General features: G+C 39.5%; 1 protein-coding gene across 2 annotated transcripts in view; it reads right to left on the bottom strand.

Annotated features, from left to right (window-relative positions):
* Positions 1-16,940, bottom strand: part of LOC311598871 (uncharacterized protein) — a gene marked incomplete at its 5' end in the record, with an annotated part of 67,630 nt that overhangs the window by 47,264 nt on the left and 3,426 nt on the right. For both annotated transcript variants that reach the window (XM_084784394.1, XM_084784395.1), the window contains one exon: positions 5,750-5,941. In XM_084784394.1, coding sequence (XP_084640520.1) covers positions 5,862-5,941 — 80 coding nt within the window. In that variant the 3' untranslated portion in view covers positions 5,750-5,861. The remainder of the gene's footprint in view (positions 1-5,749; positions 5,942-16,940) is intronic.

The raw sequence follows: 16,940 nt of genomic DNA, 5'->3' as shown, positions 1-16,940 counted from the left end.
TGATAATGTCAGGAGTTGGCTCTCTCCCGTGGGATGGGTCTCAAGTTGGGCCCATCATTGGCTAGGCATTCCTTACATTATTGGAGGATATTTTGTATACTGTGTATTCAAATGCTGATTTCTGTGCCCAGAAATCTGGATGTGATTTGGGTGTTGGCATTGTCATTATTATTGAAGCATCTCCTAGCTCAATGTTGTGTAACAATTGTTCCTCATCACTTCTGATTGGTTAATAAAGGGTTAAAGAGCCTATAGCTGAGGAGAAGAACTGAGGCAGGATTCCAATCCCAGTGAGGGGGTCCCAGGTGGAGAACACGGGGCAAGAAGTTCACCTTGAGAGCATCACCAAGAGGCTATGGATGAACAAAAAGGTCACAGAGTAAGATGGCAAATAATGAGCCATGTGGCTAAGAAGTAGGCCATGCCAGCATAGTCAGGTTAGAATAGATGAGTATATGCCCAGCTATACAGTACTTGAAGCTTATTAATAAATATTATGTCTTAGTGTCATTATTTGGGAGCTAGGGTGGGTATTAGAAAAGCCCCTATTTTTAATTTTACATTCAATCTCTGCTCAGTCTTTATCCCTGCACATCTTGTAGGCAGGACAAATTTCCTGGATCTTTTATGTCCGGAACTTTTTAGATTTAACATTTTCTTTAACTGGGGTATCAATTTCTTCTATCATATCTTCTACCCCTGATATTCTCTCCTCTATCTCTTGCATACTGTTGGTGATTTTTACATCTGTAATTCCTGCTCACTTACCTAGATTTTCCATCTAGGAAACTAGGATTCCCTCAGTTTTGTTTTCTTTGTTGCTTCTATTTCCGTTTTCAGGTCTTGAATAGTTTTTATTAATTTCCTTCATCTCTTTTATTGTATTTTCCTGGGTTTCTTTCAGGGATTTATTTATTTCCTCTTTAAAAGCTTCTATCATCTTTATAAGATTGTAGTTAAGGTCATCTTCTTGTGCTTTGGTTATGTTGTAATATTTGGGGCTTGCTACGATAGGGTACCTGAGCTTTGGTGGTTCCATATTGCCCTAGATCATGTTGATTGTGTTCTTACACTGGCCTCTAGCCATCTGTTTGTCCCCAGTGTTGACTGGATGTTCCTGGTGCAGGCAGGACTCCATGGGAAGGCAAGCAGAGCCCTGTGCCTGACAGTGGAGCTCAGGGGACAGCACGCTGCTCACCTCTGCTGGCTGTGCACCACATAGACCTAAACATTCATACCCCACCCCTGGCAGGCCTCCTTACAAACACAGGCAGAGCTATGGGCCAGATGATGGGGCTCAAGGGATGTATTTCACCATTCTTGCTGAACACAAGGACATACGTCCATAACCGCAGAACAGGAGGGTGAAGCATAATGAGTAGCCTGGGCTACATGGTAAGACCAAGGTGAGGGGTGGGGAGGTAGAAAGGATGAAACGAAGGAACAAGGAAGAAGGAATGTGGGAAAGAACAGAAAGGAAGGAAGGAGGGAAGGAGGGAGGAAAAGAAGATGGAAAGATTTCACCATTCTTACAGCATCCAGCCTCTGATGATTAACTTTGTCTGTGAACTCAGGGCAACCTACCAAATTAAGCAGTATATCTTAGGATGCCTATGAGAATATTTTTGTAAGAAAGTAAAAGTTTAATGAGAAGACAAAGTACAGCTGCATCTCCGTATGAACAGGCACTAATTAGTCTGTTTAAAAGAGCTGGAATTTACCATTAGTCCTGCTTTCTAGGCCTTACAACACAAGCTGAATTGTACTGCCAGTTTTTCTTTCTTGTGAGTAGTAGACAATGGAACTACTCAGCCCCTATCACCTCAGAAGTCAATTCTTCAATGTAAACACTCAGAGAGTCTGTTTCTCTGGAGAGCCTTACTGCATGACTCAAAGTGGCATAATGAGGTCAAGGAGAAAGGACACAGTGAGGCACAAAAGCTGTCTTCCATGTTGAATCAGCCTATCACGGGCTTACCCTAAGTGGATTAAAATTTACATTTTGTATGGTGAACATTTGAAGTTTTACATGAGTATACTTATACAATCAACATCTCAACTAAAGAATAAAATATTACCATAATGGCAATAAAGTTACTATCTCCTTCTACACAGTTGCAGTCCTCAGACAGCCACTGTGGTCTGTTACCAAAGTTTAAGCTTGTCTACTCCTCGGCATCATATAAGTGGATTAATAAAATCTTTTCATGTCTGAATCAATCCATTCAACAAATTGATTTTGGAATGTATTTATTTTATGGTATAAAATTTTTTTCTTCTTTATTTATGTTTATTTTAGGAACAGGGTGTGCAGGTTTGCTCACTTATAAATGTGCATTTGGAGGCTCTTTCTGTCACTCTGCACCTTATTTTTTGAGGCAGGGTCTCTCTAACCAATTTGCACAGACAGCCAATTTAGTCAGTGAGTGCTCAGAATCCACCTTTCTCCTCCCTCCCCGAGCTATAGTTTCAAACGTGTGTGGTCACACTTGGCTTTTATGTGGGTGGCAAAGATCAGAACTAGGCCCTGAAGGATGCATAGCTGACACTTTTCCACAGAGTCGTCTCCTCAGCATGCACCCTTTTTCTTTTCATACTAGTCTGTATTGCATTGTTCTATTGTATGAATGCATCACAATATTCATGCATTCTCCTGGTGAAGACAGTGGTGATGTCAGCCTGAGTATCTATGAATAAAGCTGCATAACTATTCCCACACAACCTCTGTTTAAAGTCCTGCTCACATATACAGGGGGAGGAAATCCCCCTCAGGAACAGTCATAGGGAAGGGTAATAAGGGGAAAATGGGAGGGAGGGAAGAATGGGAGGATACAAGGGATGGGATAACCATTGATATGTAACAAGAATAAATTAATAAAAAAATTTTTTAAAACTCTAAAAAAAATAAAATAAAAATAAAGTCCTGCTCACTCAGAGGGCCTGAAAATTATAACATACTGACCATACCTAGTGCCTAGTTCTTCATTTTTAAAATTTTGAGATTATAATTACATTCCTCACTGCTATTTCTTTCCTCCAAACCCTCCTGAGTATCCCTCCCCCCGTTTCCCTAAAACTAATTGTAATTGCATGCATATATGTACACACATATATATTTCTAAATGTAACATGTTTAGTCATTATATGTCTCTAAATTTAACTTGTTTAGTCCACATGTTGTTACTTATATGTATGTTTTCAGGGCTGGCCATTTGGCTCTGGAAAATTAGCTAGTGTGCTCTTCCCTGAGAATGACCTCTCCTGCTCCCAGCTTTCCTAAGTTTCCACCTCTCATTCTTTGTGTAGGGTTGAGGCTTCATGGGCTTTTCCCTGCCATATCCATTGTCATAGCCATTGGTGTCATTCTTGCTCAGCTCACATCTGGGCAGCCATGCTGGTGAGGCAGCATGGCACAATAACCCTAGGCCGGGCGTGGTGGCGCACGCCTTTAATCCCAGCACTCGGGAGGCAGAGGCAGGCGGATCGCTGTGAGTTCGAGGCCAGCCTGGTCTACAAAGTGAGTCCAGGACAGCCAAGGCTACACAGAGAAACCCTGTCTCAAAAAACAAAAAAAAAAAAAACAAAAACAAAAACAATAACCCTAATAATGGCACCCATACTTTGTCAGTGACCAACAGCATTCTAATTGTACTTAAGACTTGGAAGCAATAGGGAAATCACAGCTAGTACTGGACACCTAGCTAAGTACTCAGTGCTAGTGAAGCCATGGTTATTGAAAGAGACTCTACACCCACTAACTTATTAAACCAGAATAACCAACAACAACAATCTAAAAACATGTGTCATTATACCCACAGATGAGTGTATCCTTCATCCCTCATCAAGGAAACATCCCTATGAAACAGATTAAGAATAGTAGAGAAAACCACAATCAATAAAATGCAGAGTTGTGGCCCCCAGTTCCAGTGGCTCTATCTAGAAAACATGCCCATAGCTTAGCCTTAGAGAGATTGTAAGAGCCAAAGAATCAGGGAATTTATTGTGAGGTTGTGTTTCTAGTTATTTGTTTCTAAATATCATTTCCCACTAAAAGGGAAAGCAGTTGCTTCTTGGAAAAATGGTGATTTAAGGATGTCACAGAGAAAATATGACATGAGCCTGGAGCAAGAGATTTGTTTGTTTGCCTGTTTTTTTGTTGAGGTAATTATTTTAGAAATAACATTTAATTTTTTATAATCTGTAAAATTATACATGGGTCTAAAAATCAAGCATACATATAAGACAGCTATACAATCCTAATGACATCCCTCTATGAAAGTTATTAGTAGCAGTGAGGAGGAGAAAGTAATTTTACAGCACAGAAAATTTGCAAACAACATTTTCACAAAGTGTTTTCAGTGAATATTATGAAAAATATGATGGGCAGAATTCAGCAAGATGCCCACACTCTCCTGCCTAGGACCTGCCAATGTGTTAGCTAGGTGGCAAAAGGGACTTTACAGATGTGATTGTGGATCTTAATACAGGATGCTGTCCTGGTTGATCACTGGGTTCAGGGCATTACAGGATGCTTAATCATGGAAGGGGAAATAGGAATTAGAGAAGGAGATATGGGAAAAAGCAGTGATGGCCTCGAGGTGCTTACTGGCTCTGGACACAGAAGGGGCAGCATAAGTCAAGGAAATGCTAAGAAAGAAGAAAACAGCTGGGCGAGGTGACACATACCTGTAACCCCAGCACTTAGGAGGCAGAGGCAGGCAGATCTCTGTGAATTCAGGGCCAGCCTGGTCTACAAAGCCTGTTTAAGACATCCAAGGGTACACAGAGAAACTCTGTCTTGAAAAAAATGAGGAAGAAGAGGAGGAGAAGGAAGTGGAAGAAGGAGGAAGAGGAAGGAAGGAAAGAAAGAAGAGAAAAAGGAAGAAGCCAAAGTTCCAGAAGAACTGTGCAGTATTGATACCTTGATTTGGGCCTGATTCACTCATTGAAGGCTTCTCATGTCTATAGATATGGAGCAAACATTCATTTTTAACCACTAAATCTGTAATAAAATTTTTATGGCCCAGAAATGAGTGAATGTAAAAGGATAAACAAAATCCTTGTGCCACATGACAGGGTGCAAGAATGGAACTGTACAGAGACTTCTGACAAAGGCCCGGCACCCCAATACCCTCAAGTGGAAGGACGTTTCCCAAAACAGTCCTTGGAATTATCACATCAAGGATGTGAGAGTCAAAGACATGTTGCTTTATTGGAGTAGACTAAAGAGGTGTAGACAATCAACATCTGTGGTTTTGTGCCAAAGTTTTAATAGAAGATATAAAGAATAACTAGTGAAAGCAGAATGAGATCTGAGAATTGAATAGTAATGTAGCAAGTAAAACTGAGTAGAAAACCATCACTGTAGGAATATGTGCTGCTACCCATGCGGAGAGGAGGAATCAATCAGCAACTTAGTCTCCAGTGACGTGCACAGCTCACACTGTAGTTTATAATGCTATGCTAACACAGACTACTTCATATACTATACTTGCAACTCTTTTACAAGATGATAGTGATTCTGTCCTGACTTTTAGATGAAGGAAATATATGTGCATAAAGTATTCTTAAGTCTTCAGAACTGTATGAATTTGGAGACCGACTTTAACTGGATTGATAAGGGTGGATAACTGGTGATACATATTAAAGGAAACACAACTAGTGAGACAAAATGGAACATTACATAACCACTAGAAATTTCCATTCTAGATTTGTAAAGATATTTCACTGCAGGAGATACTTCCATTACCTTATTTTGGGTCATTTAAAACTGTCCAGTTCTTCATATCAAAAATTTCAAATGTTCTGTTCTTCATAGCTAAGTTTAAAGTGAGCTTCTGACTCTGGTCTCATTGTGCTGTTCAAAGCAGGCACACGGAGATCATTGATCTGACTGGATTTGGCTTATCCACGTCTAGTTCTTCAGAGGTGGTGGGACGTGCTAAAGAGATGAGGGAAAGACACAAGTGAGGGAAGTCGCTTTCTCCCTAGTTTAACTCTCTGCTTTTCACAGTATATTCCCCACATTCCAATTTCTATTATTTCACCCAAATAAAACATCCTCAAGGAGGATGAACATCAAAATCTATGGGGAAAACCACAGAAGAAAGACCCATTATATTTCTTTTCTAAATTGAAATTTGGCCCAGCTGTCATTCTGTACAGTTCACACACTGGTTTTTTTTTTTTTTTGACAAATGTGATTTTATATTATATTATCTAAACAATTAGAGTATTTAACATCAGAGAGACCATCTCTGATTTTCTGTATAAATTTTTGTTTGATTGTTTGTTGGTTGGTTGGTTTTTCTTTTTCTTTTTTTACATTTTTTATTAATTTATTCATATTACATCTCAATGGTTAGCCCTTCCCCTGTTTCCTCTCATTCTTCCCTCCCGCCCACTTCCCCCCTTCTCCCCTCCCCTATGTCTGTGATTGAGGGAGACCTCCTCCCCCTATATATGCTCTTAGAATATCGAGTCTCTTCTTGGTAACTTGCTATCCTTCCTCTGAGTGCGCCAGGCCTCCCCATCCAGGGGACGTGGTCAGAAAAGGGGCACCAGAGTTCGTGTGAGAGTCAGATCTCACTCTCCACTCAACGGTGGAGAGTATCATGTTCGTCGGCTAGGTCTTGGTAGGGGTTCGAAGTTTACTGCCTATTTCTCCTTGGCCTATTAAAGGAAGGGAACAGAGAGGAGCTGGGAGGAACACAGGGAAGGGAAGGGAAACTGTATTCACATTATATCATATGAGAAAAGAAGCTATGTTTAATAAGGGGGGAGCAATTAGCATTATGAATACTCCAGTTTAACAAATAAAGCACCAGTTTTTCCACGGCATTCTCTGAATGCAGTCTGCACAGTCTTTGTCTTAATATCCTTCTAATTTTTGTTAACAGCTCATCTGAGCGCTGACAGCTCCAACAAGCAGCATATGCTCTTCATTCATTCTTCTCCCAAATAATTATTTGAGCAATTATTAGTCACTAATTTGCCACTTGTCAGAAGACATGTTTATTCATGTGTTTAACTATCAGACCCCTCTTGGGAGGCCTGTATGGAGGCAGTGAACCTTATTAAAAGTATTCTTTTGGTTGGCGGCACTGAGTTTTGCCCTTCTGTTGCTTCTCTTTTCCCTCCCTCCTTCCTTCTTTCACCATTCTCTACCCCTGTCAAACACTTTGCCACCTCCTTCTATTGCATTTCTGTTCATTCATAAAAATCTCCCCACTCTCTAGCATTTCTAAATTCTTTCTTTTAGATGTAATAATAGTTAAAAATCTGTTTCGTCCCTGCTGATACATTTGGCCTTGAAACATGCTATACTTAGCTTAGTTTCATCAAGCCATGTTAAAAGAGCAAACTCTTTTTCTATCATTGCTCTTTAGCTGTCTTCATGTAACTTTTTTATGCCTTATGCCACCTCTTTCTTACACTCGTGTACTCTACTTCTTAAGGTATGTTATCTATGCATGAGATCTATATGATTTCCATCACTTCGATTCCTACGGCAATGTAATGAGAACACACTATTTCTGAATAACAGTAGTTTGGACCACTGTTAACTGAGTTCACTCTCTCTTACACTGTGTCTCCAGTGGGTGGTTTCATGCGTGCTACCAGCTACCCGAGTGTTACAATTATCACGTGGCATCCTCCATATTGTTCTGCCTTCCGTCTAGTTCACTCCAGGTGATACATCATCTTTGAAACTCCTAAGTTGAACTTATCTCCCAGTTCTACCTGTAAAATTTCTAGGAAAAAAAATCATAGGCCCCAAGAAGACTTCAATGCAATTTCAGCCTACTAAATTCCAACATGGCCCATCTTCAGTGTTTATTTTATGCCAAAGTTCAGACTTTTTCTGACATGCCACCCAACACAATTATCCCTTGACATCCATCTTCATTATTTTTATTTTATGGACTGATATATTAACCTTCCAACTCCTCTCCATTTCTGCCCCGCCCTATATGATAATCCTATTATAAAAGCATTCATGTAGTGGAGCCTGTCGGTTGATAAAATCTCTGGTTCTGGATTTCATCACCGCCCCCCTCCAGTTCCCTCTATTTTATACTCTTCATAGTATCTCACATCCGATGGAACACTTAGTTATATATTTTGCAGTCCCAATCTCAATATCATAGTATTTTTCTTTTGCTTAATTCTTATATCATGCAAAACCCTTCAAGAACAGAAATGACACAAGTTATTGTTTATTTTTATGCCTGCTCTTTTCTCTTTAAAAGATAACTAGCATATAATAGACAATCATAAATGTTAGGTGAATGGACAATTCTGAATTACTAAACACTAGCTATTACTGACAAGTTTGTTATATGTCTTACACACACACACACGCACGCACACACGCACATACACACGCGCACACACACAATTTAGACAAATGGTAATGAAATGTGGATAGGCCAGGGAAGGATGGCAGCTTCTTGCTGCAAGACTGCTCCCTCCTTCCCCCTCCCTATAAGATTATTTCCATCTTTGAAGCACTATTCAAGCATTAGCACATCCATGTCTTTGTGTGAGCTACCTTATTATGATCAGCATTAATCAGACAGCATTTGTAGGAGAAACTAGCTTTAGTTGGATGATATAAAGTGAGCTGAGTTAGTAAATTCAGAGGAAATAAACGTAGCAGTGAGGCTTGATAGAGGAAAAAGAAAACAGAATATGAAAAACTAAAGGCAAGGTTGTGGATTTTCTTATTTTGCAGCTATGTTAATATATTACACACGTGAAATAATTTGAACAAGAAAACAACATAATGTAATATAAGACTATAGCCTAATGAGTGTAATAAACACCTGTGAATTTGCATATAAATGAATGAATTGGCAAGAATAAATAAATCTTAAATAAAGAGTAAGTCCTAGTATAGATTATCCACTCTCAAGGAGGAAATTAGAGAATAACTTACCACTTGTTAAATGGAGACTGAGTAGACACATGGACTTCCAACAAGCTCAGAAAATGGGAAGTAGAAGATTCTGGGGAAACTTAGCTAAAATTCTCTGGGCCAAGTGATGAAGAGTCACACCCACAAGGCATAAGAGGGAGGCTGTGTGAACAACATGTACATCTAAGATGTAATGAAACTGGCCCTTTACCTCTGTGGTCTTCCTCCCCCAAAATCATCATCCAAATCTAACCATAGGAGCTCCTGATAAATCCCAATAAGCCAGAAGCCTGCACAATCTCTTGCTAGCCTCCCTAAAAATAGTCAAAGTCCTAAAGAAACGCAGAGGCTAACCACAGCCTCAGTAGATGTGATAGCAAAGTGTAATGTGGATCCTGGGTAGGATTCTAGTATTGAAAAAGGTCTATGGAAAATCTAAAATCTAAACACAACATGGACTTTTGCTAACAATTCCGTCAGCACTGATCATTTTTTTTTTAAAGGCCATATTTTAAGAATAAATGACATCAGATGTGGGCATTGGGGAATTGTGCTACCTTCTGTATATATGTGCATGCATGTGAACATGAAGCATTTGTTCCTATACAGGAGCATGTGGAGGCCAGAGCAGGAAGTGGCTGTCACCATTTATTGCTGCCTCTCTCTGACTGCCTTGATCCAGGGTCCCTCCCTGGACCAGAAGCTCATCCTTTCAGGTGGGCTGGCTGGCCAGTGACAGCTCTGTGCACCGAATGCTGGAGTAGGAGACACAAACACCCATGCTTGCCTTTTTACCTGGGTGCTGTGGATCCAAATTAGGGTCCTCATGCAGAGCAGTTGATCTTATGCACTGAGCCAACCCCTGAAATCTCAGACAGTCCTAACAAGTGAAGCCTTCACGTGAAGGGACAATGCTGGGGTCAGTACTTGTCACAGGCTGATCTCCAAGTCTGTATCCTGCTTTCTTCCCTGAATACTAACTAAAACTCCAATTTCATAGTGTCTTTAAAAAAAACAGACATCTAAAAATATTGTCCCTTGATGATTTTCAAGTTTTTCTGTAGAACAGTGAAAGCTTTCTTTCAGTTCTTATAAACGAGCTTGGTCAATTAACTGTTGATGTGAAACCATTACAGAGTTTTTAACAATATTTGTGTGTAAAAACATGCCTTCTTTGCTGCTCATAGAACACTGCTGACATACAAACCAGAATGACATCACGGGGGAGAACTGAAGCACACTAGCCATCAAATCACCAACTAGACATGTGAATGTGGCTGCCAATCCCAGTTGATCTTCCAGGGGACTCATAATAATGATTTTGGGATGCTAAATCTTGGGGTGTTTTGCTACATAATAAAGCATCAAATCTAACTGGTGTACCTTTCTATAACTTTATCCACCAATTTCTGTCTTTGTTTTCTACAATTTCCCAATGTTCTACTCAAACTGATTCAAGTTTATCCCTTTTGAGGATACTTTAATTTCATGTATTCATATTTTTGATCAAGCACACCCTCCTTTAATTCTGCCTCTATCTCCCCACCATTTCCCCTCCAATGTCATGTTCTCTCTCCCTTTTTAAAAATGTGTGAGTTGATTTAGTGGTGCCTGTATGTACATGGGTATGCAGCCATCAACCAGAACATGGGTAACTTCTCAAGGCCTTCTTCCCTGAAGAAAACTATCTCCCCAAACATTTTAAAGCAGCTTTGGTGGGTTTTGGTATATTGCCTCAGCCATGTACAGAAAGGGGCAGGGCTTCAGGATCCCATTCCCTATTTTTCCTTGGAAATACTTTGACACTCCTAGATGGTCACTCATAGAATTTCTTTCTTTATGGATTACCTTTACCCAAATTTTCTTAAAGAAAGTATTGTTCATCTTCACTGCTCACAGAAAGTTGCATATAAACATATAAAGAGGGGAAGTCTGGTTTCCTTAATTTCTTCTTAGAATAAATCTCCTGTTCTTAAGAGACATGTTGATGTTAAGAGAGATCATCTGAAGGGTATTGCAGTGACTGGGATAATTCAGTCACAAACACTCAAAATATGAAAATATAAAAACAGACTGAAATTTACTTCTGTCTCACATAACAGGCAATATATAATCATCCAAAGGTTGTATGAGTACTCCAGAAATCTAGCCAGTTTTTCCTATGCCTGCTGCCATTATCTATAAAATACAAGATGGTTTATCATAGCCACATCTACATCACAGCCAGAAAGAAGAGGGAAAGGTGAACAGAAGGGCAAGCTCATTTCTTCAGGGAAAAATCACATGCTCTCTTCAGCTTTGCCTAGATCACACTGGTCAGATACTATAGAGAGTCACGGGGGCTGCAGAATATAACCACTATCTGGTACTCACATATTCTGTTACTGTGGAAAGGAGTAAAATAGGGGACTCAATAGAGTCATTACTCCACACAGTTTGCCTGTCTGCCAAAATGCTCTGGACAAGACAAGAAGATGATCTGGGCTTGCTCTTGAGAGAGAACAGAAACATCAAGAAAGAGTCAAGACAAATGGTAGGAGGCAATGGTCCCCTTTGAAGAGTCTGATTGTCTTACAAACTTGTTATAAATTCACTCAATGAGTCGCTTCACAGCAAAAAGAAAAAAGCCTGAGTTCTTCAAGTTAAGATAGCAGTCATGCCTCAGTGAGAGAATTAGCGGGAGAGACAACTCTGATCCCATCAAACCTTGAAAACCAGCAGAAAACTGTGGAAGTCACTGAGTGGCACTGGACTTTGGGTTTAGCTATTAAGGAAATCTCACATTAATTTTACAAGGAAAGCAATATGAGACCCTAGCTGACACTGAACATCATCTAAACTCACAGCATTTAAGCAAGCAACAGCACTCAAAACAGGATTAAGTACAAATAAAATAAAAAAGTAAGCCCTTCAATTATACTTTCTACATTTTTATTTTTTATACAATATATTTAATCATATTCTTTCTTTTCCCCCAAGTCCTCCCAGATCCCTATCCCCATCTCTCTGACCCCCAATTTCATGTCCTCCCACCACCCTTGAAAATAAGCCAATGAAATAAAACAAACCCCCAAAAGAGGACAAAAATCACCAAATGATAACAAAGAGTACACAAAATATCCTGGGGTCTATTTTGTGCTGGTCAGCTACTCTTGAGCACATAGCTTGACTTGGAGTGCGGTGGAGATGCCTGGTGCCACTCCATTGAAGAACACTGGTGAATTCCTTTGCCCAGCAGTTAAGTAAGGAGAAGTGGGCACAAAGTCCCAACTATACTTCTTACAGCAGTCATGAGGTCAGCAATTTAAGAGCACATTAGTTAGGATTAGCACAGTATTAGTTTTAGGTCCTGAAAATAGATATCGGTATGAATCTCTTTCTTGAATGAAATGTAGACAAATGTACCCAGATTTTAAGAATGCTTCCAAAATTTCCTCCCTACTATATTTTGTGTTCTGATCATAACCATTAATGAGGAGAACAAAATGAATCAGTCAATTTCTACTCTTTCCAAAAGAGCCAGAACAGACTATAATTTATCCTTTGAGTGAAAATTATACAACAGATGGACAAGTATGCACTTCTGACAAACTGAGACATGCCTAATTACAAAATAATCCATTACCCTTAGAAGCTCTCACAGAGAAAGCTTAGCTAGCCTCAAAGAAATGTAAAGCAAGCTTTATCAGGAAACCCTAAGTAAGTACCCTGTGATAGAAGAGTGATCTTCGTACATTAACCAAGCAAGGCCATCTCTTAGCTGCTCAGATTTAGACAAATTGGTCCAGTGTTTGCTAAATACACTGTAGAAGAAAAACTGAGAATGGATCATCAACTATGAAACAAGAACACCATCCTGTCCTGTGTGTGCTGTTAATGACTCTTCATTCTTCTGCTTCTGTCTACTATCAGCCTGCAGACGCCAGGTACTTTCTGTGAGTGTTTGAATGTTTAGTGACATATCACAGTGTATGCCACAAATATGTAAAATTACTATATATCTACTTCATGTAACCATTTCCAGGTCCACATATGACTGAGAGCACGTGGCACTTGTCTTTCTGTGCCTCCTTATTTTTCTTGACATAATGATTCCCAGCTCCATCTATGCTGTCTCCAATGACAGCATTTACATTTTCATCATGAGTAGTATTTACTCTGTGCATGTCCCACATTATCTCTATCCAACTTCCTGTCCCATGGATACCTGGCTGGTTTCTATTTATTGGCTATCATGTACAATAGGTATGACGGTAACAATGTCACTTTGAGAAGCTCATTACCCTTCCTTTGTGTGTATGCCTGTAGGAGGACTGCTTGGTCCGTTCTCTCCTGCATATCACATACTCTAACTTACACTCCTATCACGATGTCCTCCACAACACATACTCTAATTTATATTCCTACCAACACTGTGCAAAGGCAAGAAATACAATCCTGAAAGTCTTAAATTCTTTATTTTATCAAAAATGTTCTTAGGGTTAAAAGACAGGTTGGAACACTTAGCTTCAGCTATATCCATTGCAGCAGTCAGCCATTAGAGAGTACTTTATTTGCTATTACCACTTCAAACAGCAGAGTTTTCATAGCATTGTGTATGAGGCATTGTTCTAGTGTTAGATGTGTTTCTTTCAGTTGGTTAGCAATGGTAAAGTGGTATAGGTTTCTTCTCAGAAGAGAGTCAAGACAGTTTAACCAAGATCAATAATGTTCTTAATAGAGACTGACACTGCCATATACAGTTCTCTGGCAACGTAAAAGGAAAAAAGACTGAAGCACCGTGTAAAAAGAGGCTATGTGAAAACCAAGGGACAACAGCAAAAACCCACAGCCTATCTAGCTGTAGTGGACTAGAGAAGGAATTCACACCTATTAGTGAGAATGAAGCGGAAACAGGAGTGGGCTCACTAACAAGTCAGTCTAGTCAACTTGGTGGGCTTCAGGCTCAGTGAGGGAGCCTGTCTCAAAATCAAAGTAAAGAATGATGGTCCTCTGGCCTTCACATGCATCCAGCTATACCACACTTCAGCCTTGCATGCATGATCTCACACACATACACACACACACACACACACACACACACACACACACACACACCCATCACCCTCATCATCACTGTCACCAAACACAAGTTCTCTTGTCCTGTGATAAGTGCTTCCTATAAAAACAAATGGCCTTCAGAGCACTTGATATCTATGAGACACCATTCACAATGCAAAGAGCAATGGACATTGGCAAGCTTTCCTAATGTTTGCAGTTTTGATTAATGTGGTGATAGCAAGTGATCTGATTCAAATATTATCATCTCTCATTAAGTTAATTATGAAAATGTTTATAGACAGTTGCTAGTCATGCAGGAAATTGGCATCTTAACCAGAAGATGTTTCATAGTGTGAGGTAGATATGTCTATAAAGACAGAAATTTTATCTCTCTTGAGCACAACTATATTCTCTGTGTCTAAAATAGTGCTCAGCACAATGTAGGTTCTCAGGAATATTGGCTGAATAGAATGAGTAAAAGCATCATAGATGTGTGAGCTCCTGACGGTGGTGAAGGTGGTACTCATTTCTCTCTCTTCTGCTGTTTATTCAGTGACGGGAACTCCATGTACACTGACTGAAATAAGTGAGCATTAATCTACAACACATCAATAAATGTTAGAAAGCCTTGCAGTATTTGAATTCAAAGCATAATCTCTACGCTTGGGGTCTTACTGAGTTTGGGTCTGAGTTCCTGTCTGTGATCACTAGCAATTCAAGGCCCCAAATTTCCATCTACTGGTAAAGCTACTACTCTGAAAAGCTCTTGCTGAACAATAGAGACACCTGCTGGTTAAATGGTTTGCTTTGAAATGCTGCATCTAAATCAACAAGAATTGAGCCGCACACAGAGTAACACCGAATGTGACATGGCATTAAAATTGACCTCCTTCCTTTAAAATAAATAAATAAATAAATGCCAGCATTTATGTTCTTTCTTAATTGTCCATGTAGTGAGTGATACTCTGGAAAAAAGACTGTGTTCTCCCAGTAGCAGACAGATGCTACTGCTAAAGAATGTTTAGCTTCTAAGTCTTTTGGTTAAAGAAAATTGATTTTTTTTTATACCAATGAATGTTTAAGTCTTTACTAGGTTCAGATACTGTGCCATATGCTGTCAAATAAAATATCTGGCATCATGGAGGTGGGCAATGCATCATCTTGGCTCTGTCAGGGCATGTGCTCAGCTCTAGTCTTAGACAGGAATACTGTTTAGCATTGAAAAAGAAGGAAGTTCTGCAACATTTGACAACATGGATAAACTTTGCAGCTATGATGCAAAATGAAATAAATCAGTCACAGAAACACATTGCTGTACTTAAGTGAGGTACAGAAATGGTCAAACTTGCAGAATTCATGAAACCAAAGAGCAGTCTGGTGGTCACCAGGGATTGAGGGGAGGAGGCAATGGGAATTACTTGTTCATGGGCATTAAATCTTTAGATGACCAAGCTCCAGACTTTCTGTATATTCTGTGTGTTTGTGCACGTGTGAGCACGCACTTGTGTGTGCTGGCACACACGTGTGCACGTGTATGTGCATGTGTGTCTTGTACTGCTTCATACACTTAAGAATTTTGCTAGAAGGCTGATTTTATGTTGTGTTCTTTCCAAAGGAAAATAAACTTTTAAAATCAGTTAATATCTGAACAGAACTTAGTCTACCACTTGCCTGAGCTGTGCCCTTGCTATTTTATACTATATAGGAGAGTAATTTTCTATAAATACGTGCTTTCTTGCCCTAGTATGTACAAACACTTCCTACCTCTCAGACCCTGCTACTACGTCTGTGCTTACTTTTCTAGGCTCTGCTTTAACACACTTTGTCAAAGCCTAGTGTGAGTTCTCTGTATAAAGTTCACTCTCATAGAACCCCTGATTTGATTGTTAGTGGAGAGAAGTATATGAAACCTTAGACCTCCAATCCCCTGACAACAACTGGAATTTTCCTTTGCTATTCCAATTAGTCTCTGCAAAGGCCTTCTGTGGGCCAGGAACTGAAAAGGGGACTGAGGGGTGGTGTCCAGGTTGAAGGATTAAACAGAGTGTAGAAGTGAGACACAAACAAAAAACAGACTTTGAGAACCAGGGTTGGCAGCTGGAATGTATTTACAGCCCAGAGGAAAGTCTTCAGGAAAAACATGAGATATGGTTGAACCAAGAGTAAGGCAGGGACTGAAGAGAATAGATTGCTCATCTCTCCACTAGCTTTAGGATCCCCTACATCAGCTAACATCAGTTCTTCCAAAGTTTTAGAAAGTCAACTGATATATTATTAGGATTTATACACTGTGTGGAAAGAAAATTTACATAATATTTTCTTTTACTTAGAAAAATGTCTTTTTTTTTCTGAAATGTACCACCTACTTCCATGTTTGAGAACATAGAGAAGATCATGAAACAGAATTCACACCTTAGTAGCTCAAATGCTTTTGTATTAATGCATTAACTTTTCAAAAAAGAAAATTAGTTTGTATGGTGATGCATGCCTGTAATACTAACATTCAGGAGACTGAGTTTCAGTGGAGCCTCAGCTCTGCAGCAAGACCATGACACAAATTAAGGTGGCAGGGGTGGGAGTAATGAAGGGAAAAGGAGATAAAGAGGGAGGGAAGAAATGTCACCAATACTGAATCTATGATGACAGTTATGAGTCTTATACAGCACATGGAGCAACACAGGAAATCACATATAGCAAATGCCATTAGTGTGCTGTAAAGGCTTTTATGCCATAACTTCTGCTAGAGAGGTAATATTTCTCGTGCTTATTTTTCTACAAGACATTTAAATTCCAGTTACTTAAATCCAAGTATACTTAAATTTTCATGCATAATTTCAGTACAAAATGATTAAGAGGAGAAATGGAGGTAACTACAGACATGTATTCTGGGATTCAAATCACATCCTAGAAAACCTTTATAATAATTATTCAGGTTAAAGATCTAGAGGTGTTACTGTGATAATAATTTACATTTTAAATA

This window comes from Acomys minous, assembly GCF_964271855.1.
Source record: "Acomys minous genome assembly, chromosome: 6".
NCBI classification, from domain to species: domain Eukaryota; kingdom Metazoa; phylum Chordata; class Mammalia; order Rodentia; family Muridae; genus Acomys; species Acomys minous.
Note: the sequence above shows the minus strand (reverse complement) of the source record. Positions and strands in the feature narration are given on the sequence as shown.